This window comes from Mustela lutreola, chromosome 11 (assembly GCF_030435805.1).
Source record: "Mustela lutreola isolate mMusLut2 chromosome 11, mMusLut2.pri, whole genome shotgun sequence".
In the NCBI taxonomy this organism is placed as follows: domain Eukaryota; kingdom Metazoa; phylum Chordata; class Mammalia; order Carnivora; family Mustelidae; genus Mustela; species Mustela lutreola.
The window spans coordinates 20,372,539-20,397,142 of NC_081300.1; the positions used below are offsets into that span (position 1 = coordinate 20,372,539).

A 24,604-nucleotide genomic window follows, 5' to 3' on the forward strand; every position below is an offset into this window, starting at 1 on the left:
ATAAAATGGTATGAAAACTAGAAATCAGCATCCCAATAGAAGTTAAAAATACGGGCGCCTGGGTGGCTCAGTGGGTTAAGCCGCTGCCTTCGGCTCAGGTCATGATCTCAGGGTCCTGGGATCGAGTCCCACATCGGGCTCTCTGCTCAGCAGGGGCCTGCTTTCTCCTCTTTCTCTGCCTGCCTCTCTGCCTACTTGTGATCTCTCTCTGTCAAATAAATAATAAAATAAAAAATCTTTAAAAAAGAAGTTAAAAATACATCCCCCCATAAAATAACATACTGACAATATTCCAATTGAATTGGCTTCATTAGATGTTTTTATTTTTAAGATTTTTCTTTTTTAAATACATAGTGGATTGGATTCCTAAGTCATATTTCAAAGATCCATACAGGGAAACCAATAATGCTTCAAATACATAAGACCTTAAGAACAGATTTCCTTCAAAATTACAATGGCAAAATAATATACAAAGATGTGTAAAATCTTTATAAAATAAAACCTAATACAGTATTTCCTGGTATAAGAGAATGGATTATGAACTAGTTCATAGTATACAAAACAGTTCCTAAAGTAAAACAAAACTTATATAGATAAAATCTGTCTACACACATTGCTAGTTTCCTTGAATGACTATTTCCCCTCTACCTGGACAGCCTCTTTCCATATACCTATTTCCTTGTGCTGTTCCTTGCATCTTCTCAACTATGTTCCTATTCCTGGACATGAACTCATTCCCTATAAAGTCTCTTCAAAACAATACTGCCACCACAAAACTCCCATCGCTACCAAGTTCTGATCTTGCCTGCCTCTCCCAGAAAAAGGCAATAGGGAAATACACAATAGCTCCAAGTGGTAACGGGCCTTCTGTTGTCTGATTAGGTACATTATGTAGATGGCTACTTCCTCATGCTAGAAGTGAGCTATTCCTGATTTTCACTGAATTCAGTACTTGTAGGCAACAGAACTAGCACTCCAGACAGGAAGATACAGAAATAAAAAACAAAGACAGAGAAAGAAGGGAACATATAGATCTTTTCAGCCTGGCAACAAACATCCTAAGACATCTAAAAGTTCCATTAGGTATCAGGAGAGTATCTGAAGTGGGGGAGGGGGTCAAAAGCATTAAAACTTAGTTACAATGACTTGAGAATTTTATATAGGACTAACGCCAGTTAGTCTACAGTTTATATAGTTAGTCTTAACTGGCATTAGTTTTGTATACTCCAGAACTAACAGCTGTACCCAAGTATAATGCAGGGGTACCAAATGCCTGTTAAGGGTTGCCTGGGTGGCTCAGTGGGTTAAAGCCTCTGCCTTCAGTTCAGGTCATGGTCTCAGGGTCCTGGGATCAAGCCCTGCATGGGGCTCTCTGCTCAGCGGGGAGCCTGCTTCCTCCTCTCTCCCTGCCTGCCTCTCTTGACTACTTGTAATCTATCAAATAAATAAATAAAATATTTTTAAAAAACAAAAACAAATACCTGTTAAAATAAATTGTAAACAAAACCCAGCACAGATTAAATCTGAACAAGTTATTTTCTACTTAACACAATGACCCTCAACTTGGAGACCACCAGCCCCTACCAGCTTCCAATGAGGGCAAGAGGTTCTTGAATCCACATACATAGCCAGCATTGCCAATGGACTAAATAAACCATATGCTTCTCAAATATAGGGCTGACTGCTCCTCAAATGTAAATAGTTGCTGATGTGATTGATGAAATTCAATATATTCAAAGAAAGTATTGAATTTATAATTAGTTCATCACTGGATATTTTATTTTCTCAGCTAATATACAGAAAATATACAACCAGTCAAATGAGTGAGTCCTTGAAAATTTTGCCATCGTAAAAAGTTACTTCATACAACAAAAGGGTTAGGGATCACCAGCCTCTGAACTCTCCAGACAAGGTTTGAGGTATCTGATTCCAGCACCTTGTACATAGGCTGAATTCCTTTCATGGTGATGAATGACAAAAATACATGCATGGTAGTAAGACTTGCTGATAGGGATAAAAAAATGACTTTTCACTTAGAGTAATAAAATTTGAAGTAACAAAAGGAAAACAAATAAATACATACACATACACTAAAACCCATACAAAAATATATGAATTTAATATATTGGGTCTCCTCCATAGATCTACTAATCTACACAGAGGATACTGAAATGCTCCCTTAGCATCCACTGCCTAGCATCACTGTCAGCTAAATGAGCTCACAGGGCTGTTTTGCACCTGCTTTCCCACTTCTGCTCTATAAAGAGCTTCAGGTTTATTAGCAAAGTGGTCCTTCTTTAAAAACAATAAGAACAAATGAGGAAGGAAGAATAAGTATGAACTCATTGGCAAATCTACGGCAGGTTGATTGCCTGGTCCTCCTTGAATTTGGGGATCTTCTTAAATTCACTTTGCTTCTTGAAGAAAAGTTGGGCCAGGATGTGGTCTGCTGTGGCCTGGAGATAATCATCCATGTCAAGAGTTTGCAACTGGTAGTGGAAACCAAAACAGGATACATCAGCACCAAAGTACTCAGATTCCTACAAAGATCTTACAGCCATCATGGCACTTGCAAGCCAGTGGGGTACTTGGCTGTATAACTTTATGGCCACCATGAACTCCTGGGAATGGTCACCTTGTAAGCCTGTCTTCCTTTGCCCCACAGAGCTCAACTTTTCAATTCCGAGAATAAGGAAAGTCCAGTTGATGGCTAGAGGTGTTGAGGCATTGGAAACCTTCTCTGGACGGGATGTCTATCCTACTGAAAGGGAGTTCCTTTGATAAGGGAAGACCCTCTCTGTCTTCCCATGAGCAGGGACTAGAAACAAAAGGGCTTCTCAGGGTTCCATGCCCAGCAGCCCACAACAGAGGCAAACACTGCTGCCAAATAATGGGCCTTCCTACTCCACAGCCAGACACAGCCCACCTCCTCTGGGTTGATAATGTCTGCCTATCTGGCCTGGCTGTCCAGTGGGTTGGGTCTGACCATCTGTCCTTGTTTTCTCTATCAAGCTCTTTCCTCTCTGATGCTAACTCTCTCAGTCAGCCTCTCTCAATTTGGCCTTCTGGAACTATCTCGCTGTGTGTTTCTGTCTCTCTCTCTGTGTGTCTGTGTGTGTGTGTGTTTTTCTCAGGTGGTTTGGAACTTGGGGAATTAGGAGAAAATGTGATATACATAATCCCTTTATCACCAGATGAGATTATTTGGTTCTCCTCCTCTTCACATATGTTCTGCCTTTCATTCATTTATTCATTCAGCTCACGTTTACTGAGGGCCTCCTGTGGTCCAGATACCTTGCTTAGCAGGATATTTTGCCATCAGAGACACTCACCAGTCTCTCTAGAACTGTCTTATACTCACCTGGTCTCCGGTGCTGAAGGCAAGAAGGAAAAGCAAATCCTCATCACATGTGCTCTTAATGTAATGTTGGGTTCCCATGGGGAAAAATACCACATCTCCAATGTGAACATCAAACTCCACGATACCCTGAGTATTAATAATGCCCACCTAAAGAGGGGGGGACAAACTGTGTTGAAGTTAAGCAAATAGAATCAAATAATCATTAAAGAGAAGTATTAATAATGAAGAATAAATGAATAAAAACATTTAGATATAAAGGGACTTCTTAGGGAGGGTAAATAGGACAAAATAGAGGCCATCTTTTACATAAAATCTCCTGTTTCTGAGATGTAGCCCCCCCAGAAGTCAAAAGACACTCTATTTAAGTAGATGCTCCTCAAAACGCATTAGTGAATTCAACACTGTGGAACATCGTGCAATAAGAGCATCGATCACTATGTTCTAGTGAAGAATTATAAATCCCCTAATCAAGCAGAAGGCTCACATCTCACTGTTTTTCTGCCCTTATGCCCTCCTCCTGACTTGCTCAGGAAAATTCAGCCTTCCAGCACAGCAGCACCCTAATAGCTCCCCTTAAAAGGATCAGAAATGAAATGTGCACACATATGCACGCCCGTGAGCACACAGCACACCAAAAATAACATCTGATCCTTGAAACAGAATTTGGGAGTGACTACAATGCCCTTTTCCAATGTATCCAAGCCTTCACCTATAAAAACAAAAAACTTTTGCTAAGGAAGATCTAGCAAGTGCAATTCAGTCTGGTTTGGTTCTTTCCATCAGGATAGAGACAGGAACAAGCTAGAAGTCCACTTAGACCTGGGTAGGCCATCGCTGACTTCCCCAGGGAGCCCTGTGATGGTCCAGAAGAACTACGGTCAAGTCACTACCATAATGTGCTATTCAGTTTGGCTTTTCTCATGATAACCATATAACTGACCATCCAAACCAAGACTCTCTGAAGAGTCACCAGTTTCACCCAGATAAGTGTACATCAGGAGGATCCCGCATAAACAAAGTACGTGGCCACCCTTAGTACGTCAATGTACGTCACACTGAGAGGACGCCAGTGATGTCACAGTCCCCAAAGAGCAGCACACTAAACCTTGTATTCCCTAAAAATGCGAAACTCTGAAAATGTAAAATGTTTCAAACCCTTCACCCTACGTGATAACTTCTTTCTCATTTCTGACACGGGCTGAGCCTCTTCTCATGCTAATATCAAAGTCAGAAGCTATCCAGCATGGCCTGCATGGTATTTTCTATGGAAACGGTCTAGAAAGCCATTAGCACCAAGTCTTTCAATGTTACCAACAAATGAACCAAAACAAAGAAAAACCTCCTGTTTGCTTCTTTCTGCATTAAAAAGGAAAGTTCAAGAAGTTGTCCATGGAGAAATTACCTTTGCACATCCACTTATTACATATCCCATTTCATTTGCATTAAAATGAAAATGCGGCTGTCGTAATCCGTTGTTATAAATTCTGAGTGTACACAAAGTGAGAGCATTCTGATGCTTGAAAAAGGAAAAGACATACAAATCCAGTTATTTAGCAAACATCCCACTCAGCAACTTAACCATTCAACTTAACCATCCTAATTACAGCTTCTCTTTCTGCAGCCCTCACTGAGAACATGACAATTTTTTTTAAACCCTTATATTTATTACATCTCTTGTTCCTTAAAACAAACTTGTAAGGTTGGTAGTGTTCATCCCTCCTTTTTTGCAGGTGAGGAATTTGAAATATAGATTGGCTAAGCCATTTACTTAGGGTTGGACAGTGGTGGACCTGGGATTTCAATCAGGGGATTTGATGGCCCCATTGAACTCATCGTCATTATGCAATGCAGCCAGTTGAGCTTTTTTTTTTTTTTTTAAGATTTTCTTTATTTATTTGACAGACAGAGATCACAAGTAGGCAGAGAGGCAGGCAGAGAGAGAGAGAGAGAGAGAGAGAGGAGGAGGAAGCAGGCTCCCCATAGAGCAAAGAGCCCGATGCGGGGCTCGATTCCAGAACCCTGGGATCATGACCTGAGCCCAAGGCAGAGGCTTCAACCCACTGAGCCACCCAGGCACCCCCAGTTGAGCATTTAAAAACAAATGAAAGAGAAATCTCACAAGCATCCAGTCTTTTCATTAATGTAACTATCCAGACCAGGAAGTTAGGCTCCCCAATTCACACTATGGTCTCAATGAATAGTTTCCATTAATCAAATCTAGTAATGTTTGACTAGATTTTTCCTTTGCCTTTCTTCCAAAAGAAGGCTGAATCTAATCTAAATCTCATATTTCCATCCATCTTAGTGATCATCAATTTTTTTTTTCTTGGGGCACCTAAGTGGCTCTGTTGGTTAAGCATCTGTGTTCAGCTCAGGTCACGATCCTGGGGTCCTGGGATTGAGCCCCAAGTTGGTCTCCTTGTTCAGCAGGGAGTCTGTTTCTCCCTCTCCCTTTGCCCCTCCCCATCGCTCCCCCCGCCAGCCTCTACCAAGCTCTCTTGCTCTCTCTTTCTCGGACAAATAAGTAGAATCTGTAAAAAAAAAAAAATTTTTTTTCTCAATTACCTGATTCAGGAATTCACCAAAAATTTTTTCATGGTAGCTTAGTTCGCTTCCATTTTTCCAGTATTGTGCCAGTTGTATTACTCCTCCTGGAAATTGATATTCTTTTGAACCTGAGTCAGAGGAAGTTTAAAAAACAAGACAAAAGTAAGGCATCCACAAATTGGATGAAAGGAATCAAAAGGTACAAACTTCTAGTTATAAAATAAGTAAGTCACAGGGATGTAATGTACAATATTCCAACTATAAATAATAATACTATACTGCATATTTGAAAGTTGCTAAGATCTTAAAATTTCTCATTACAGGGGCACCTGGGTGATTCAGTCATTAAGTCTTCGGCTCAGGTCATGATCCCAATGATCTCAGTCCTGGGATTGAGCCCCACATCAGGTTCCCTGCTCGGCAGGAAGTCTGCTTCTCCCTCTCCCACTCCCCCTGCATGTGTTCCCTCTCTTGCTATGTCTTTCTCTGACAAATAAATAAATAAAATTGTTTTTAAAAAATTCTCATTACAAGAAAAAAGATTCTATGTATAGTAACTTCAATAAAATAATTTTTTAAAAAATACAAAACCTAATTTAAAAATTTAAAACTTAATTTTAAATCTCCTATTTGAGGGGGGCCTGGGTGGCTCAGTGGTTTAAAGTCTCTGCCTTCGGCTCAGGGTCCTGGGATGGAGCCCCACATCAGGCTCTCTGCTCGGCAGGGAGCCTGCTTCCCCCTCTCTTTCTCTGCCTGCCTCTCTGCCTACTTGTGATCTCTGTGTGTCAAATAAACAAACAAAATCTTTTAAAACTAAAAATAAAATAAAATCTCCTATTTGAAACCCCTTAATTGCTCCTCTTTCCCAACAAAATGAAGTATAAACTCCTCAGCATGGCTTCTGAAACCTGCATTCTTTTGTTTTTTTTTTTAAAGATTTCATTTATTTATTTGACAGACAGAGATCACAAGTAGACAGAGGCAGGCAGAGAGAGAGGAAGGGAAGCAGGCCCCCTGCTGAGCAGAGAGCCCGATATGGGACTCGATCCCAGGACCCTGAGATCATGACCTGAGCCAAAGGCAGCGGCTTAACCCACTGAGCCACCCAGGCGCCCTGAAACCTGCATTCTTAAACCCTCTTCTCTCATCAGCCTCTTCTCCTGACGCACCTCCAGTCCCAACACACACCCCTCACTTTGAAATCTTCTACTACGTTCTCTTTAGCTTCCATTCTTTTTCTCTCATTTCCTATTCTTTAAAGAAATGTGTTTTTTCAAACTCCTCTTTACTTTACCTACTATAAAAAACAAAACAAAACACATTACATCAATCCAACGCCTATGTAATTACATATACCAACACTTAACTAGAAAGATTTTGCAAAATAACATACTATACCTTTAAGGTCATAAAAATATCTCCACACAAGACTCTCTGGAGACTGAACATAACTAGGATTTATAACCAGTTCTGCCAAGTTGGGGGGAAGGTTGACACCCTGGTCCTCTTTCTGCTTCTGGAACGTTCTAATGAAATTAATTCCACCTTCAGGCTGAAACACATAAGAAATCATACATGATATTTGTGAAACATTCCACAAATTTTAGTAATAGAAGGGTAGGTAGCTGAGGATAGGGCACCATTGTGGTTTTCAGTGGCCCAGTCAAAGAAACTGACCTCAGTCAACCTGAGACTGTGATAGTCATAAAAATCCTCCAAGTTTTCAATGCATGTTGGTTTTTAATGTGTTGATGTTTTATAATCATTATAATCCTATAAAAATACACACTCATTTTCATATTTACAAATATTCTCTTAATGACTCATTTTTTCCACTTCTCCCTATAACATTCAATCAGGATCTGCTGTGAGGTCAATTTCAAAATCTCTAGATAGATTTCTAAATCTGTCACAGAATTTCTTCCAGTTGCTACTTATGGCCATTACCAATTCTTCTGATCACCCATTTGTATCGTTAGCATCTGCATCTGGCCCTCTCCCTCTACACCCAGCCCTATGAGCAGCCCCTCCATGATAACTGAAGTATTTAGAAAGACCAAAGCAGCTTTCCTTCAGGAAAACAATGGGCTTCTCTGCATTGAATTAGGAAAACAATTACATCATCTGCAGCAAACTTCTCCCTGAATGAGCGTGTATCTTTTCAGAGATCAAACTACAGTCATTTTTATTAACGCTATCAAAACTTTTCTACCAATTCATTATAGTTTCCTGTAGAACTCCTTCATAAAGGAAAGTAAAAACTAAGTCAGTTTCAACAAGTCATGTATCTTTAATAGGAATACAAGTTATGTTCTTGAGTTCATTACCCAAATCTTACCCTACTAACTGCTACCCTAGAAACACAAATACTCATGCTTTCTTTGTACCTATGTAATGCAAACCCTCAAAGAAGGATTTGTGTTCAGTAGTGGTACAGACCTTAAGTGACCTGGAAGCAATATCTTCAGGTACAGAAAAAAATACATCATCAACATCCAGTGTCTGAAGTTCATCATGTGTGGAAAAGAAGAGTAAGAAAAAGCAGTCTTCGTTCCCCACATTCTTGATCCAGTGTAGAGTATTTTTAGGGAAGAAGATCACTTGGCCAGCTGTAACATTGTATGTAGTAACTACACCACCATCATCAACCACCCCAATCCATGCCGTCCCCTGAAACATAACAGAAAACACGTACAATGTCACTTTAGAGCAATGTTTCTCAAATCTTTTTCATTACACCTTTTTTTCTCAATTTTTTAAAATATATTTCTTAAAGATTTCCTTTATTTATTTGAGAGAGAGAATGAGAGAGAACATGAGACGGGAGAAGGTCAGAAGGAGAAGAAGACTCCCCATGGGTTGGGAGCCTGATGCGGGATTCCATCCCCAGACTCCAGGATCAGGACCTGAGCTGAAGGCAGTTGCTCAACCAATTGGGCCACCCAGGGGCCCTCATTACATCTCTTATAAGGTACCATTTTAATCTTTTATAACTAATTACCATCCTATGAAATTTTGACACTACAGATGTGCTATTAATCTGGGTACACCTTACATTCATCGTGCTTGTGCACTACATGCATATCTGACCTTTACACATAAAAAAAGTGAGGCGTTTTACCTTCTAAAGTTTTTGCTCCCCTCCCCAGGGGGCAATATCACTTCTATTGAGAATTTAGAATTCTAAGTTCATGCTTCAGAGTTTGAAAAGACTACAAGCACATGTGTGCGTATTCACAGGTGGTCATGCTGACGTGCACGTCCGTGTATGTCCATGTTTCCATATGTATGCATACGGATGCACATTATTTCCTAGATAAAAAGTCTGCACACAATTTTAATAATAATACTAATAGTAATAACACAGTGCTTTTACTCTGTGTCCAGATATTCTTCTAAGGCATTTTACCTGTCTTAACTCAATCATCCCTTGTATCAACGCTATGAAGCAGGTACTATTATTATCCTCATTTTATAGAGAATCTGTAAAGAATCTGAATCTGAATACTGAATACTGAATAATGAATCTGAATACTGAATAATGAATACTGAATCTGTAAAGAATGACCAATATTCCCAAGATTACTCTGCTAGTCAATGGCAAAGCTGGGAATTGGGCCTCCAGCAGTCTAGCTACAAAGTCTACACTTTTTTGAATTGTGTTAAGAACATTTAACATGAGACCAACCCTCTTAAATTTCTAAGTGTTCAATACAGTATTGTTAATGACAAACAAATTGCTGTACAGAAGATCCCTAAAACTTAATTCTCTAGTCAAAATATCTAGAAATAGAGATAGAATGGTGCTTGTCAGAGGCTGGAGGGAAGTCTATACTTGTAATGCATACTACACCATGCTTTGATTCCACCTATACAAAATCCTTTTTCTCATTCTTTAATCATCTCTAACAATATTATTCTGTAAAGTAAGTAGAAAAGTTAATATTATTTCTTCCAGAGTTGGTCATTAGGGAAGCATCTACAAGAAGTCTTTTGTGGGGCATATGCACCCTAATGTTTATAGCAGCAATGTCCACAATAGCCAAACTATGGAAAGAGCCTAAGTGTCCCTTAACAGATGAATGGATAAAGAAGATATGGTGTACACACACACACACACAAACACACACACACACACTGGAATACTATATAGCCATCAAAAAGCCCCCAATCCTGCCATTTGCAACAATGTGGATGGAACTAGAGGGTATTGTGCTAAATGAAATAAGTCAATCAGAGAGGGACTATTATCATATGATCTCACTGATTTGAGGAATCTGAGAAACAAGACAGAGGATCATAGGGGAAGGGAAGAAAAAATGAAACAAGACAAAACTAGAGAGGGTGACAAATCCTAAGAGACTCTTGGTCTCAGGAAACAAACTGAGGGTTGCTGGAGTGGCCGGGGGTGGGAGGGATGGGGTGGGGGGAAATGGACACTGGGGAGGGTCTGTGCTATGGTGAGTGCTGTGAATTGGGTAAGACTGATGAATCACAGACCCATACCCCTGAAACAAATAATACATTTTTTGTTAATAAATAAATAAATACACTATCTCTGAGAAAGGCAAAAAAAAAAAAAAAAAAAAAGGAGTCTTTGTTGTATCTACACAGATGTGTACAACTCAGTTCCAGATGAGTATTAAAGAGACAGGAGAAAGGTGAACCTCTAAAGTGCTCTCTCCAAGTCCACGGCAGCAGTGTGTCTCTATGCATACCAGGGTACCAATTACTCCAAACCCACAGCAGAAGCAGCCCCGTGGCCAATGGGCCATGCACAACAGGGCCATGCACTCTGGTCACCCCAGCGGCCCTGAACCTGGTGGCCCTGCCTCCCTCCGGGCTACTCCTTTCACGGCTTTCATGAAGACACTTGGATACGAAAGCAACATCCGTGGGTGAGTATGCAGTAGAGAGACTTCCTTCACATCCTATTGACTGGCTCCTTACCATGTATGTGAGGGATCCTACAATTTTTCTGGGATCTAAACAATATTCTAGCCACATTTATTTCCTTTAGAGTTGAACTTTTTTATATTTTTGTAAGTAAGATGTAATTGACTCACAACATCCTATTAGTTTCAGGTGTACAACACAAAGATTTGACACTCATATTACACTGTGAAACAATCCCCACCAGTCTAGTTTTAACATCCATCACCCTCGCTAGAATTTTTTCTTCTGATGGGAACTTATAAGATCTACTCTCTTGCCCACTTACAAATTTACAATTCAATATTATGAAATATAGTCACCATGCTGTATATTACATCCCATGATTTATTTATTTTATAACTGGAAGTTTATACCTCTTGACCACCTTCTAGCTCACATTTAGGAGATCACATTAGAAACTCTCTCTGGACTTTCCAGAACAGTTCTCCAGACTGAGCTGGATTCCAGGCCTGTTATCTACTGGAACATGCTCCGGGCTAATTTCCACTAATTTCCCTACTTGAGATTTGTTTTAATTTAAGGGTCTCCTTCCACTTACGTGCCTTTCCTTCCTCCTGTTATTCTGCCACTGCTCAGCCAGAGCCATGGAAACTAATCTTTTGGGGACTGTCCTCTTTTTTTTTTTTAAGATTTATTTATTTATGGGGGATGGGCCAAGGGAGAGAGAGAGAGAGGGCCTAGCAGACTCTGCACTGAGCGCAGAGCCTAACAGAGGGTTCCATCTCATCCCCTGAGATCAAACCCTGAGCCAAAACCAGGGGTTAGACATTTAACGGACTGCACCACCCAGGTGCCCCAAGACAGTCCTCTTTTACATATTCTGTATATGTGGAAAAAGACAAAATGGCAGAAAACATGGACTTGTCCCAGGCCAACAACTACAGTTTATCTTTAGAAAACTCAATCCTTCTGAGCCTCTGTTCATAAGAAATAAGAAGTTTGGTCTCAGACAGATGAAACTCTAATCTCTCTTTCTGTTGTAAATTCTAAAACTGAATGAATTGCATAAACAAGGGGTATTACTAACACCAACAGAAATATGTCACTTAACACTGGCTGATCTATTATTAGGATCACCAGGGTAAAACCAAAGTCTGAAGTACCGTGAGCAAGCACTTAGTCACTATCCCTCTCCCAGTATCTGGACTACAGAATGCAACAATCAATACTTTCTAGAATTAATGAAATATTTGAAATTCAAGTGAGAACGCTCATTTCACCTCTAGCTCTCTATCACTTGACTCCTAGACAGTTCTATCAAGTCTGAACCACAAAAGTGCCTCTAATTGGCCTGATCTTGGGGACTCCAGGCTGAACATCAGCAAACTGCTTTTTTCCTTAGAAGAAAGCAGCCATCTCTTTGATCACTGGATCAGAGCTACAAGTTTTAGCTTTGGCTCAAGAGATGGAAAAGTGATCTTATTTTAACAATAGCAAATGAAAAATTATTTCATGCTGAAGAAAGAGGTTCACAGTGATGCCAAGAATAATTACAACAAACAGGTTAATGCTTCAGGCCACTGCTAACAAATCTAATTGAATACACAGCCCAAGCCTGGGTGTTGTCTGTCACTTAGCTAAGTAGGTTTTACAACAACTAAGATAATAGCTTGAGGACACACAGCATAAACACTGAGGGGCAGAACACAGGCAAACTGGGTATACCTGTACAAGGTAGCCATGTTCATTAGCATTGAAGTGCCAGTGAGGGGCCCGGAGACCGTTGCTTTTTATTCTCAGGGTCCCCAGAGTCATCTGTGATCTCTGACTGTTCAAGCTGCTGCCAAAGGCCTCTTCTTCAATGCTGAGGTAGTCTTTGACATTGTTCCTATACCGGGCCCACTGGATTGCACCGCCAGGGAATTCAAAGACCTGAAATGTCAGACAAGCAACCGTCAACACGGAGGTCATCTGAGGAACAAGAGGCCACTGTGGCCTGCAGAGTAAGAGGTAGGCAAAACAGAAAAGACAGTGGTGAGCGGATGAAGACTGGAGGCCCAGAAGGGAAGAGGAAGAATAGGTCTACAAGACTCTAGGAATGACAGTAGTGCCTACAGAATGGTGGGTTGAGACCCTGTTAGACATGAAAAGAACATGTATCTTGACAAGAGAATAGAGAGCTTTGCATTTGTCTGTCTGCAGTCCTCCCCTCTGGGCTGACACGGAGCTATCAGTGACAGAAAATCTCTTCCTGGGGCCAGTGTCAAGCCAACACTTCTCTCCTCTGTGGCTCACCTCCCTTCCTCTAGATGGCCCACAGTCCGTTCCTTCCAGTGAAAAGAGAACAAAGCTTAGTAAACAGGCAATGGGAGGTTTGTTTTGAAATCACTGTTAGAATAGATGATCCTTTTTGCTAAATGTGTGATTCATACCTTGGATTTAGGCAAATGATTAAGAAACTGGTATTTTGGATCAACAGCCTTTTGCACTACGGGAACCGTTGTTTGCAGAGGCCGGACTTCCAGGTGGACTTGTGAATGTGGCTGAGAGTTGTGAACATAAACCAAGGAAAGTATCAGTACTCCTACTGCCGTGGTGACGGTACAGGCCAAGAGACACACCAGGAAAACGCTCATCAGTGACCACTGCCTCTTCTTCTCCTAAGAGAAATTTTAAAGCCATTATTTTCCACTCTTGATGCATTAAAAATATTGCATCCTTTCTCACTTTGGCTTATATTTTCTTTTACTTAAAAAATGCACTTCTGGGATAAATACACTCAGTAAAATAATACATGTGTAAATATGAGTGTAAGTAAATACAAATGTACACACACACACACACACACACACACACACACACACATCCCATTTACCTTGCCTGACACCCAAATAAATAAGAAAAACAATAAACATAGGAAAAGCTGAGGCACAGAATAAATGATTAGAAAATTAAGGAGCCAGTTAAGTTTGTACAGAAAATGCGTTCGAGTGCAGCCAATCAGCTCCTGTTTACCAGTCTCTTCACCTGAAAATTAAAGAGATTACAAAGACTAGATTTCAAGAATCATTTAGTTCCAGAATAATCCATGCAATCACATGAACAGGTAATAGGCCTGGGGAAAGTAACGTACCAGTAAACAACTGGCCTGATAGATCTTCGCCTCACTCTCCCTCCCTCCTTCACTTAAATAGCTTCATTAGACACCCCCTTCCATGGATGACCTGTCTCAGCTACTACTAACTCATCTACCAAGTCCAAGTCCAATATTTCCATGTACTGCTGTGTTACTATTTCCTCGTTTATCACATTACAAACACATGCTACAAACAACAGTATTATTTCTGTGAGTTACCATCCACACCTTAACTTTTGAACCAATTTGCCCTCATTCCTCTGACCACAAAATGGCATTTATAAGTGCTAATGTCATGGTTTCCTGTCCACTGCCCTCTGAATTCCTCTCTAAGGAGGCATAGCTTTGATTACTAATAAATCGAACACAGATGTTAGCATGTCAACATCCTTAAATGGTATATTTTGTATAGTATAATCATTGATTAACATTCGCAATTTTACATTGTATGAGGATATTATACTGAACAATAACCAATTCACTAATACCATGAACAACAAATTCATGAAAAGTTGAACCCCTTACAAAGCTAATGGAGATGTGAGCTAGGAGTTGATAAGACGGAAAGCAAATCAAGAAATGTCCAGAGCAGGAGATGCTACCTTTCACTTGAGGAAAGCTGGTCTAAAAAGGGATTCTTTCCTGACCCTGCATAAAGGTTTGGAGGGAGCTAATCTCAAGGTGTCAGTCTGAACCTTACCATTCTGGAGATGGTGTCCATCTTCCTCGTAGAAAAAGTATTCTGTGCTGCATCTTCATGCATCTCAAAGGCTGAGTTGTCCATTTGTAACAGAAGCAGCCAACTCACTGAGAAAGAAAAAGGGGGAGATAGAGCTTTAGTCGATGGGGAGATCCCTGAGAGGTAAGGAATGACAACTCTCCAGTAAGGGACTACTAATATATAGCTGAAAGTTAAGGAAACAAAATAAGGAAGTTATAATCTCCGTTTAAGGGAAAAAAAAAAAAACACACACACACACAACACACACAGAAAAACCCCAGAAAGAATTGCCAAATTAGAGACCAATAAAATACTTTCGTTGGTCCTCATGTCTTTGCCTACTGATGACGCAAACACAGATAATGATAACTGACATTTCCTTCTCTCACGGTGCGCCAGGCACTGTACTAATCACCTCTGTTACATGACTGAACTCTTACAGCAACTCTCAGGTACTCCCAGCCTTCCTATTTTGTGGACAAGGAAACTGAGACAAGGAAACACAGTCACTGCCCTGCTGATATCAGCATCAGAGCAAAGCATCATCTCTCGGAAGATTTTTCATGACACTGGTTCTCTACAGTTTCAGGGTGGGTGCATTGTCTAGTACAACCTTTTTTCACCCAAATCGGTCCTGCCTCTAAAACAACGGACTGATTTTCCCATGTGCTTTCTTGAATAATTTTGTTCCCTGAAAATTAAATCTTCATTCACAATTCACTTGCATCATATTTTCTGGTGATGAGGGGTGGCCCGAGTCACCTAAAAACCATTCCTATAATCCACAAAACATTAACCATCCTTCCTTCCTTTCTATCTTATCTGTCTTCCTCCAGTGGATGTGGCTGAATGCCTACTGTGTTCCAAGCTGTTTACCACTCCTGTGAAACAACACGAGGCCTCTGAATAGCTTCTAGTAGGAGAAATGGAAAGGAAAACACTACCAAAGACTGTGCTGTGCTCTGACAGAAGTATGCACAAGGCTCTGTGAGGATAGAGAAGACAGTGATCGTGTCTGAGATGAGGCTTCTCCAAAGTCAGAATTTTGAGCTGAGGCTTTGAGTCCCAACACGGCTTCACTAGGTAGGCCCAGTTAGTCCATCACATTCTAGTCCATATTTCTGGCTTGTCTCTAAGAAGCTCCGGAATATGGGATAACAATGTAGACGCTCTCTGGGTTAGCCAGCTCAGGCTCTGACAAGGCTGCAGGTGGTCACTCTTTGAGGCGATGGACAGCTGACACTGGGGCCTTCCTATCACATCTCCTCAAATCTAAGATCCCCCAGGGCACCATACAAGCTAGCCTTTCCCCACCAAGACCTGGAACGGAAATGAATGGTACTGATTTTGAGGTCATAAAGTATTTCAAATAATTATTTTTCTGTGGAGCCAGTAAGGTGATGTCATCGTGTTATCGGGTTGTTGTATATCTTGTTATATATTTTGTGTACCATAAAATACAGTGTTTTTCCTGTTCAGTGTTCCCTGTGCATTTGTTAACTGGAATACATTTCACACCCTAACATCTCTGAAAATGGGATGTGTTTTACAAAGGATGGTCTCTAAGACTAAAGGAAAGTATGCCAGTTTTCCTTCGTCTTATCAGCAAATGGTACTATATGATCTTCAAAGCAAGTTTTACACAATTTTTTATTTTACCATCTTTCTTTCTCAGGAGTATGAAAACACAGTCCTCTGTCACCAGCAGTATCTAGGAACTACATTTAGCATTTATGTAAATGGCAAGACAAGCAAATCATCAACCAAACTATATGAAAACTCACTTTAGCACTAAATCAAAGAATGCTGAAGCTGGATGGGGTCCTTTTCCTCTTTGAAGATAAGAAAACAGAGGGCTGGGACCTGGGTGGTGCAGTTGCTTAAGCACCAGACTCTTGGTTTGGCCCAGGTCGTGATCTCAGGGTCCTCGGATTGAGCCCATGTTAGTCTCCACATGGAGTCTGCTTGAGATTCTCTCTCCCTCTCCCTTTGCTCTTCCTGCTCATGCTCTCTTGCTCTCTAAAATAGATAAATTAATTGGGAGAAAGAAAGTGAGAGAGAGAGAGAGAAAGAAAGGAAACAGGGATCCGAGAGACTAAGTATTTTTCTTAAAGTAACACAGTAAGTCACTGGCAGACCCAGAACAAATGTCCTTCTCTCTCAATTTCAGCCAAAGATTTTCCTGTTTCGTTTTGCTGTAGGGGAACTTCGTGCCTTTGATATACATGTAAATAGCGAATTGAACCAAAAGAGCTAAAAGGCGGAATATCATCAAAATTTTAAGATATATGAATGCAACTCTGTGGTGCAGAACCTCGGTGTGAGTATGCTAGCCATTCACATAACCCTCAGAAGTGGGGTAGTTTCTACTAAACCAGAAATTCTTGGCAGACTGGGAAGTAAGTAGGCAGAACTGCTCACTGAAGCGGAGTCTACAACTAGTAGCCAAATCACCAAGCCAGTGCCAGACAGTCATTAAAAGGGAAAGACTGGTGACCCCATTTTTCAAACACCCCATTTTTGTAACATACCTAATCACACATCTAATAGTCATTTTCATTTTTTTTTAAAGATTTCATTTATTCATTTGAAGAGAGAGACATATCGAGAGAGGGAACACAAGCAGGAGGAGTGGGAGAAGGTAAAAGACGCAGGCTTCCCGCCAGGGGGAGAGTCCTCTGTGGGGCTGGATCCCAGGACACTGGGATCATGACCTGAGCCACCCAGGCACCCCTAATAATCATTTTTAAATAAGAGCCATACTACTTGGGGTGCCTGGGTGGCTCAGGGGGCTAAGCCTCTGCCTTCAGCTTAAGTCATGATCTCAGGTCTCAGGTGGTGGGATCAAGACCTGCATTGGGCTCTCTGCTCAGCGGGGGGCCTGCTTCCCCCTCCCCCTCTGCCTGCCTCTCTGCCTACTTGTGATCTCTCTCTCTCTGTCAAATAAATCTCTCTCTCTCTGTCAAATAAATCTCTCTCTCTCTGTCAAATAAATAAATAAAATCTTAAAAAAAAAAAAGAGGCATACTACTTACATGTTGTGGTCAAAGACAAACATGGGTCAATGCCACACAATTGGGAGGAACAGTTAACAAATGCATGCCCAAGTCACTTTTGCCGTGACTTCAAAATGTTTAAGCTATTGTACTTCCAAACATAAGTACCTGAAAATATTTCCTAAGGTTCACTTATACTGTCAAATATAATAATTGCTCAATTGAAACATAATTAGGAGATACAAACATTTGTTATTCACCAGTGGGCAGGATTATCCCCCAAATATTTGACCACCTGTAGGGCACAGGCAATGAGCAGTTAGAAGAGAAGCAGTTAGCTGGTGTGGCCACCAGATAAATGTGTACTAGGTGAACCTCAGTCCTGCCAATAGCTACAACCAGGGCACGAGTTTATAGTAGAATGGTTAAGAGTACACATTCTGGAGACAGACCGCCAAGGTTTGAATCCTCACTCTGCACTCACTAGCTCTGATATGATGTTCCAAGGACAGATTAATTCTGGTCTATGGTAGCCTTCCCAATAATGCATAACCCTCAGTCGAATCATGACAAAACATCAAACAAACCCAGACTGGGGGACATTTTACAAAATTACGGAGTATAATCACTGACTCTTCAAAAGTGCCAAGGTCATAAAAGGCAAGGAAAGGCAAGAACTGTCATAAATGGCAAGAGACTAACTAGATAACTAGATGGATTGGACCCTGGAATAGAAAAAGGACATTATGGGTTAAAAACTAGTGAAATCTGAATAAAGTCTGTAGTTTATTTAACGGTATCATGTCAGATTTTGAAAACTGTTCTCTTGTTGTGTAGATGCTGATAGAAGGAGAAGCCAGAAGAAAGCTGCTCAGGGGATATCTGCAACTCCAAAGTCTAGAGTCTATGATTATCTTAAAATAAAAAGTAAAAAAGAAGAGAAAAAAAAGAAGGGAGGAAGGACAGAAGGTGGGCGGAAGAGAGAAAAGAAGGAAGAGGGAGGGAAGGAAGGAAAATCCTGAAAAATAACAATTACCTCTTTATGGGGCCATGGCTAGTTTATACTTCCCAACATCCTCAACAGATGTGGTCATGCAACTGAGTTTTAGTCAGTGAGATTTGAGTGGAAATGCTGTTTGTCATTTCCAAGCTCAGACTTAAAAAAAAAAAAAAAGGTTTGAGCCCCCCCAGCCCATCGTGCCTTTTCTGCCTTTCACCAACTGGATGCACAGATGCCCTTTGGGATGGCAAAGCCACTAGAGGGAAGGAGTCTAAGTCCCCAGTTCACTGTGTAGATAAAACCACCTACCAAACAAGAACTCCCATCTCAAGCTCTTGCATAAAAATAAATAATAAAGGTTTCTTTTCCATTGCACCAGGATACATCTAGGGCAGTCTATCTTTTACCAAAAACTAAGACAAACATATTTATACCCTTCCAAGCCCTTATTTTCACTGAGGTTTGCTGCCAGGTTTACTTTTGCTTGATGTTTATCTCCATCCCAAGGGCTGGGAGCACACGAACAATCAATCTGGCAAGGGCTAAGTCTGCTGACTACACCATCAAAGAGGAGTCCTTGGGTGGCTCATTCAGTTGGGTGTCCCACTCTTGATTTCAGCTCACATCATAGTTTCTAGGTTATGAGATCTTGCCCTGTGTCAGGCTCTGCACTGGGCATGGAGTCTGACTGGGATTCCCTCCTCCCTCTGCCCCCACTTCTCATTCTCACACACAAAAAAAAAAAAAAAAAAAAAAAAAAAAAAAATCTATAAAGGGACAAACTGAATATACATTAAGATACATGGGTGCCCGGGTGGCTCACTTGGTTAAGCATCTGCCTTTGACTCAGGTCATGATCTCAGGGTCCTGGAATCAAGCCCTGCATTGGGCTCTCTGCTCCCTCTCACTCTCCCTCTGTGCTCTTTCTCTCTCAAAAAAATAAATTAATTTAAAAAAAATGAAGATACAACTTTTCATTAAATAACTTGAGTTTATTTTCCTGGAACACATCCAATCAGAAAAGAATATTGTTTTCCTTCGATAAACTGGGCCAACTAGATTTTGCATGCTGCTCTGGTAGGAAGAAAAGACAGGGCCTCTAAGTTCCGTTAAGAACGTTTCCCCAAATTCCCCCCGAAGTTATCTGTCTTCTATAATCATTGTGGTAGAAAAGACTGATAAGACAGTGTTGGGCAATTCTTTCTGATTACTTCTTTTGAAATCTCTACCAGTAACAAGACTGATCCTTATTCTCATTATGCAAATGAGATATCTGGATATCAGAGGTATATGAGGACATGCTATATCTCAGACACTGCAGAGATTACCAAAGTCATACATGACATAGACCCTTGCCTCAAAGACTACAATGTAATGATTCATTCCAGCCAACAGATGCAGAAGGAAGATTGAACTGGGAAAATGTAATGTTTTATGGCTCCCTGATAAGACAGGGAAATCACCTTACTCACCCCACAGATAAAACTTCTACAATTACCTTAAAATGCTTTGTATCCTCAAAATTAATGCCATCCACTTAAATTCCAGATCTTAGTGGGGAAAGGCTCAATACATACTCCCCCGCTCCCACATCCCACCATTATCCATCCCAGGATGTTCTCAGGAAGAACTCTAGCATTACAGGTGTTATGTGGGTATGAGCTTCTACAGTAAGTGTCAGAGAACACCGGAAATGAGCTCTGAACTTGGGAAGTGAAGAAAATGAAAATATTCTACTCACTCAACTCTACAGGACAATCTGATCTTGGACTAACCTCACTAAATCAGTTTCCCCATGTGTACAAAATTAAAGACAGATTAAATGGTTTTATGACAATCTGGCTCCACCCACTTGAATTGAGGATATAATTATTTTGAACAACAGCATTAAACTGCTAACTTCCAAACACTCCCATTTTTTCAAGATTCCATTGACATAATGATTCAAGATATTCAACATTCCGGGCCGCCTGGGTGGCTAGCAGCCCCACATCGGGCTCTCTGCTCAGCAGGGAGCCTGCTTCCCTCTCTCTCTCTCTCTCTGGCTGCCTCTCCATCTACTTGTGATTTCTCTCTGTCAAATTAATAAATAAAATCTTTTAAAAAAAAAGATATTCAACATTCCAAGTTTTCTGCAAAATAAATTGCTGCGTATGTAATTTATAGTGCCAATCTGTGGAGGCTGAGAAAAAGGGCCATCCCACCTCAGGTTTAGCCGTAGCATAAGCACAGCCATCTTAGCTCCGGCAGCCATCTCAGACTCCTGTGCCCAAGGGCTGAACTTTCCCCTAATTTAGTTTAGTTCTAAGGACCCCCATCCTGCTTTGGTTCCAGAGACCCCCACCCTGCTTTAGTAACAGGAACCCATAAATACCCCTGCCTTAACTAAGATCTGGGTCCAAGTCCCTACTCTGCTGTGTCAGGTATACTTGGGCCCAAGCTTAAGCTTGTCAAATAAACCCTCGTGTGATTGCATCGGTGTTGGCTCCTTGGTGGTCTCTCGGACCGAAAACTCGGGTACAACAAATCTAACAGAATATTAACAGAGAAAGACAACTCCAGGAAAGCCATCAAGTGATTATATGACCAACAAAATCAACTGAATTCAACTCCAGAAAACTTGTTATAGCTGAAGGGGAGCAAATTTTGCCACCCCAAGATATGCCTCTTTGGCATATTGGTTATTTTAAGCGGGTTATTTTTTAAAAAACAGTGGAAGTGAGAGAAACTGAAAACCAAGTAGAAGTTACCCTTCCTAAAAGGTATTTACATTCGTAAGGGAAATCTCATTTGGAAGGGTGTTTCTCCCTTGCTATGCCAGGAAGAAAGGGGATGACTCAATCTTTAGAAACTCTTATCAAGGAGAAGGCTTGGAATTAAATTTGCATAACAATCTTACTCTTCTTTACTTTGTTTTTCCTAGTTACCTCGCATAACTGACTTGCCACCCCCAACATCTTCTTTTGTCTTTAGCTAAAGATGGTATTTAAGTTGATGGTTTCAGTCATTATGGGGAGTTACTCAGTTTTTCTGGGTTTCTCCAATGTATGTTGGAGGTATAAGTGTTATTATAAACTTTTGTTTGATTTTCTCCTATTACTGCCTCATGTTAATTCTTAGCCCAGCCAGAATGATCTTGAAGGGCAGAGAAAGATTTTTTTCTCTCCAACACAGCTCAAATGCATTCATTCAACAAATATTAAGTGCCCCATATGTGCCAGCTGTCCTTCTAGTTGCTTGGGATATATCAGTAAATGAAAAAGACAAAAGTCCCCTGCCCATGTGCAGAATCAGAACAGATCTTTAAAAAAAAAAAAAAAAGTAGTAATTGACATTCTACATTAGAAAATGTTAAGTGTTACGAGAAAAAAAAAAAGCAGAGGAGAAGCAAAGTGTGTGCTATGGAAAGAAGCAATTTTAAGAAGGTAATCAAAATTTCCTTAAAAAGGGAGGCTCAGCTTTATTGGTGCCAAGCTATGTGCCTATAGGAAAGGAATATAAATTGTGTCTTTTTTTTTTTTTAAAGAGTTTACTTATTTATTTGACAGACAAAGATCACAAGTAGGCAGAGAGGCAAGTGTTGTGCCCAAATTCCAAGACCCCCCAAAGACGACCACCAGAGTCCAGAGTCAAAGCCAAACAGCAAGGGTCGTTTATTACGAGTTCGAACCCGGATCTCCGCGCACTCGTTGCCGGTGACGCTAAGAGGTCCCGAGCTCAGGATCACAGCACTTTTTATACACTATTTTTGGGGAGGCAGGGACTTAGCATACATCATAGTATCTTGTAACAAATCGCCACATACCGCGGGAAAATCAAAAAGGAACTCTATAATATAACTGATACGCTACAGAGCGGGAAAAGGCTGGGAACAGATTATTGGTTAGGTCAAAGGGCTGTCATTCTTCAAATTGTTTGGTTGGCACCGCTAGGGTATGTGTCACCTCAGGATTGGCCGGGGTCTCCCTGTCAAGCTGCGGGGCGCCGGATGGTTATTATCTCTTGCACGCAGAGCTGGATGGGGGGTCTGGGAGCAGTCATTTTGTCACGTCCAATTCTGGGTGGGGGTTTCTCTGGCGCCAGATGACTGTTCTCTCTCGGCCCAGAGCCGGGTCGGGGAGCAGCCACTCTGCCAGGTTCAGTTCTGGGGGGGGATGTGTGGTTACAGAGTGCCTATAGAAAGTCTGCTGGTATTTTTCCATCTCCTCATGGGTTTGTAAGCGAAGGTACAGAAGCAGAAATAGCGGTAATGGTTATAATTTAGGCATCTCACAAGCAGAGAGTGAGAGGGAAGCAGGCTCCCCACTGAGCAGAGAGCCAGATGCGGGCCTCCATCCCAAGACCCTGGGATCATGACCTGAGCCAAAGGCAGAGGTTTTAACCCACTGAGCCACCCAGGTACCCCAAATTGTGTCTTTCTTACTGTTAGGGTAAATGTGTGTTAAAAAACAAAATTCAGGGGCCACTGGGTCGTTCAGTGGGTTGGGCCTCTGCCTGACTCTCTGCCTACTTGTGATCTCTGTCAAATAAATAAATAAAATCTTAAAAAAAAAAAAAAAACACCGAAAAACAAAATTCAACAGAGTGAATTTTGAAGATCTATTTGGTTTTATTAAATGATTCATGAATAGGCAGCACCCCATTTGGAAAATAGCTTCACTGTGCTAAACAAAAGAAAGGTTTTCAAAGGCAGAGAGGGGGCATAAAAAAAGTAATTTATTAGCATGGAATGCATTGTTCAGGCAAGGTTGCCCTCTTAAGGGGAGCTTAAGGGGTCTTATCAATAAATTTTCCTTGTATTATCCAGAAAATTCCATGCTGATAGTGATGAGGGAGCAGGAGGCTGGCTGAGGAGGGAGCAGGGGCTGGCGCCTTGTACCCGCTCTCCACCCACTCCCCTTGGTAATATGTGTGACATTCCTCAGGCACCCCTGACTGCCCTAAAAGAACAACAAATGGTTATTTTGCAGAGATCACAGTACCGTAAGGCAGGAGTCTCCCTTGGTTTGCAAATGTCCTTGAGATTTACAACAAAGAAGTTACCTTATCAATAGCCCAATTTCCAAGGACACATAACTCAGTTCCTCAAGCCCTAACATCACCCTCCCCTCCATAAAAAAACTGAAGGAGGCGGAGGTAGAAAGAAAAGTAAATAAAGTTAAATTTCGTCTAAACCTAAATCTCACTCACAAGGACCCTTGATAGCAGGAATGTAACATTCCACCAGGAGACTCCCAGTTGTCTTTATGGTAATGCCTCATTAGAGGGAAAGTGGCCTTGGCTTGATAGTAACCAGGCCTTCAATATCCTGATAGTCTTCTTTACCCCAATAGCCCTTCTGAACACCCCTTTGTCCTCACCTACTCAACTCCTGTGTATATAACCAGCCACTCCTCACAGGCCCTGGGCAGTAGCTCTTCCTGCCCACGGGTCCTGTCCCCGTGCTTTAATAAACCACCATTTTGCACCAAAGATGTCTCAAGAATTCTTTCTTGGCATCGGCTCCGGACCTCAGCCCACCGAACCTCACCTAGGTTCTAGAACTTCATCAATAGGGTCAAGGTTACATTCTTGGGGGGTGGTGGCTGAAACTATAGTTAGGTTAGGTATTAAGTCTTAGTTTACTGACTTGGGGCTTTTACACAAGTGATACTGTTTTTGGGCTGTGGTTTTCTTTTTACCACAAACTTTAATCTTATGATCCTTTTTTTTTTAAACCTTTTAATTCACAAGGCTTTGGTAGAAAAGTATAAATTATTTCTTTAAAAACAATAAGCCTTCGGGACGCCTGGGTGGCTGAGTTGGTTAAGCAGCTGCCTTTGGCTCAGGTCATGAGCCCGGCGTCCTGGGATCGAGTCCCACATCAGGCTCCTTGCTCAGCAGGGAGCCTGCTTCTCCCTCTGCCTCTGCCTGCCATTCTGTCTGCCTGTGCTCGCTCTCTCTCCCT

The 24,604-nt window shown here is 41.2% G+C and overlaps 1 protein-coding gene across 1 annotated transcript; it reads right to left on the bottom strand.

Annotated features, from left to right (window-relative positions):
• Positions 1-308: 308 nt before the first annotated feature.
• On the bottom strand, positions 309-14,724 carry LOC131811828 (uncharacterized). Its single transcript, XM_059140768.1, has 9 exons — positions 14,641-14,724; positions 13,237-13,464; positions 12,530-12,736; positions 8,348-8,578; positions 7,307-7,460; positions 5,927-6,036; positions 4,764-4,877; positions 3,362-3,508; positions 309-2,489 (listed from the first exon to the last, which is right to left on the bottom strand). The coding sequence occupies exons 1-9, from the start codon at positions 14,722-14,724 to the stop codon at positions 2,355-2,357; spliced, it is 1,410 nt and encodes a 469-aa protein (XP_058996751.1). The 3' UTR covers positions 309-2,354.
• Positions 14,725-24,604: the final 9,880 nt, after the last annotated feature.

Bases quoted from the DNA above. Each gene is read 5' to 3' on its own strand.
- LOC131811828 (XM_059140768.1), bottom strand. From the start codon at position 14,724: ATGGACAACTCAGCCTTTGAGATGCATGAAGATGCAGCACAGAATACT. The intron at 7,461-8,347 runs GTCTGTACCACT...TATGTGTTTCAG, and splicing joins TTGCTTCCAGGTCACTTAAG to CCTGAAGGTGGAATTAATTT. The intron at 4,878-5,926 runs GTAATTGAGAAA...TCCTTTTTCAAG, and splicing joins TTGGTGAATTCCTGAATCAG to CATCAGAATGCTCTCACTTT.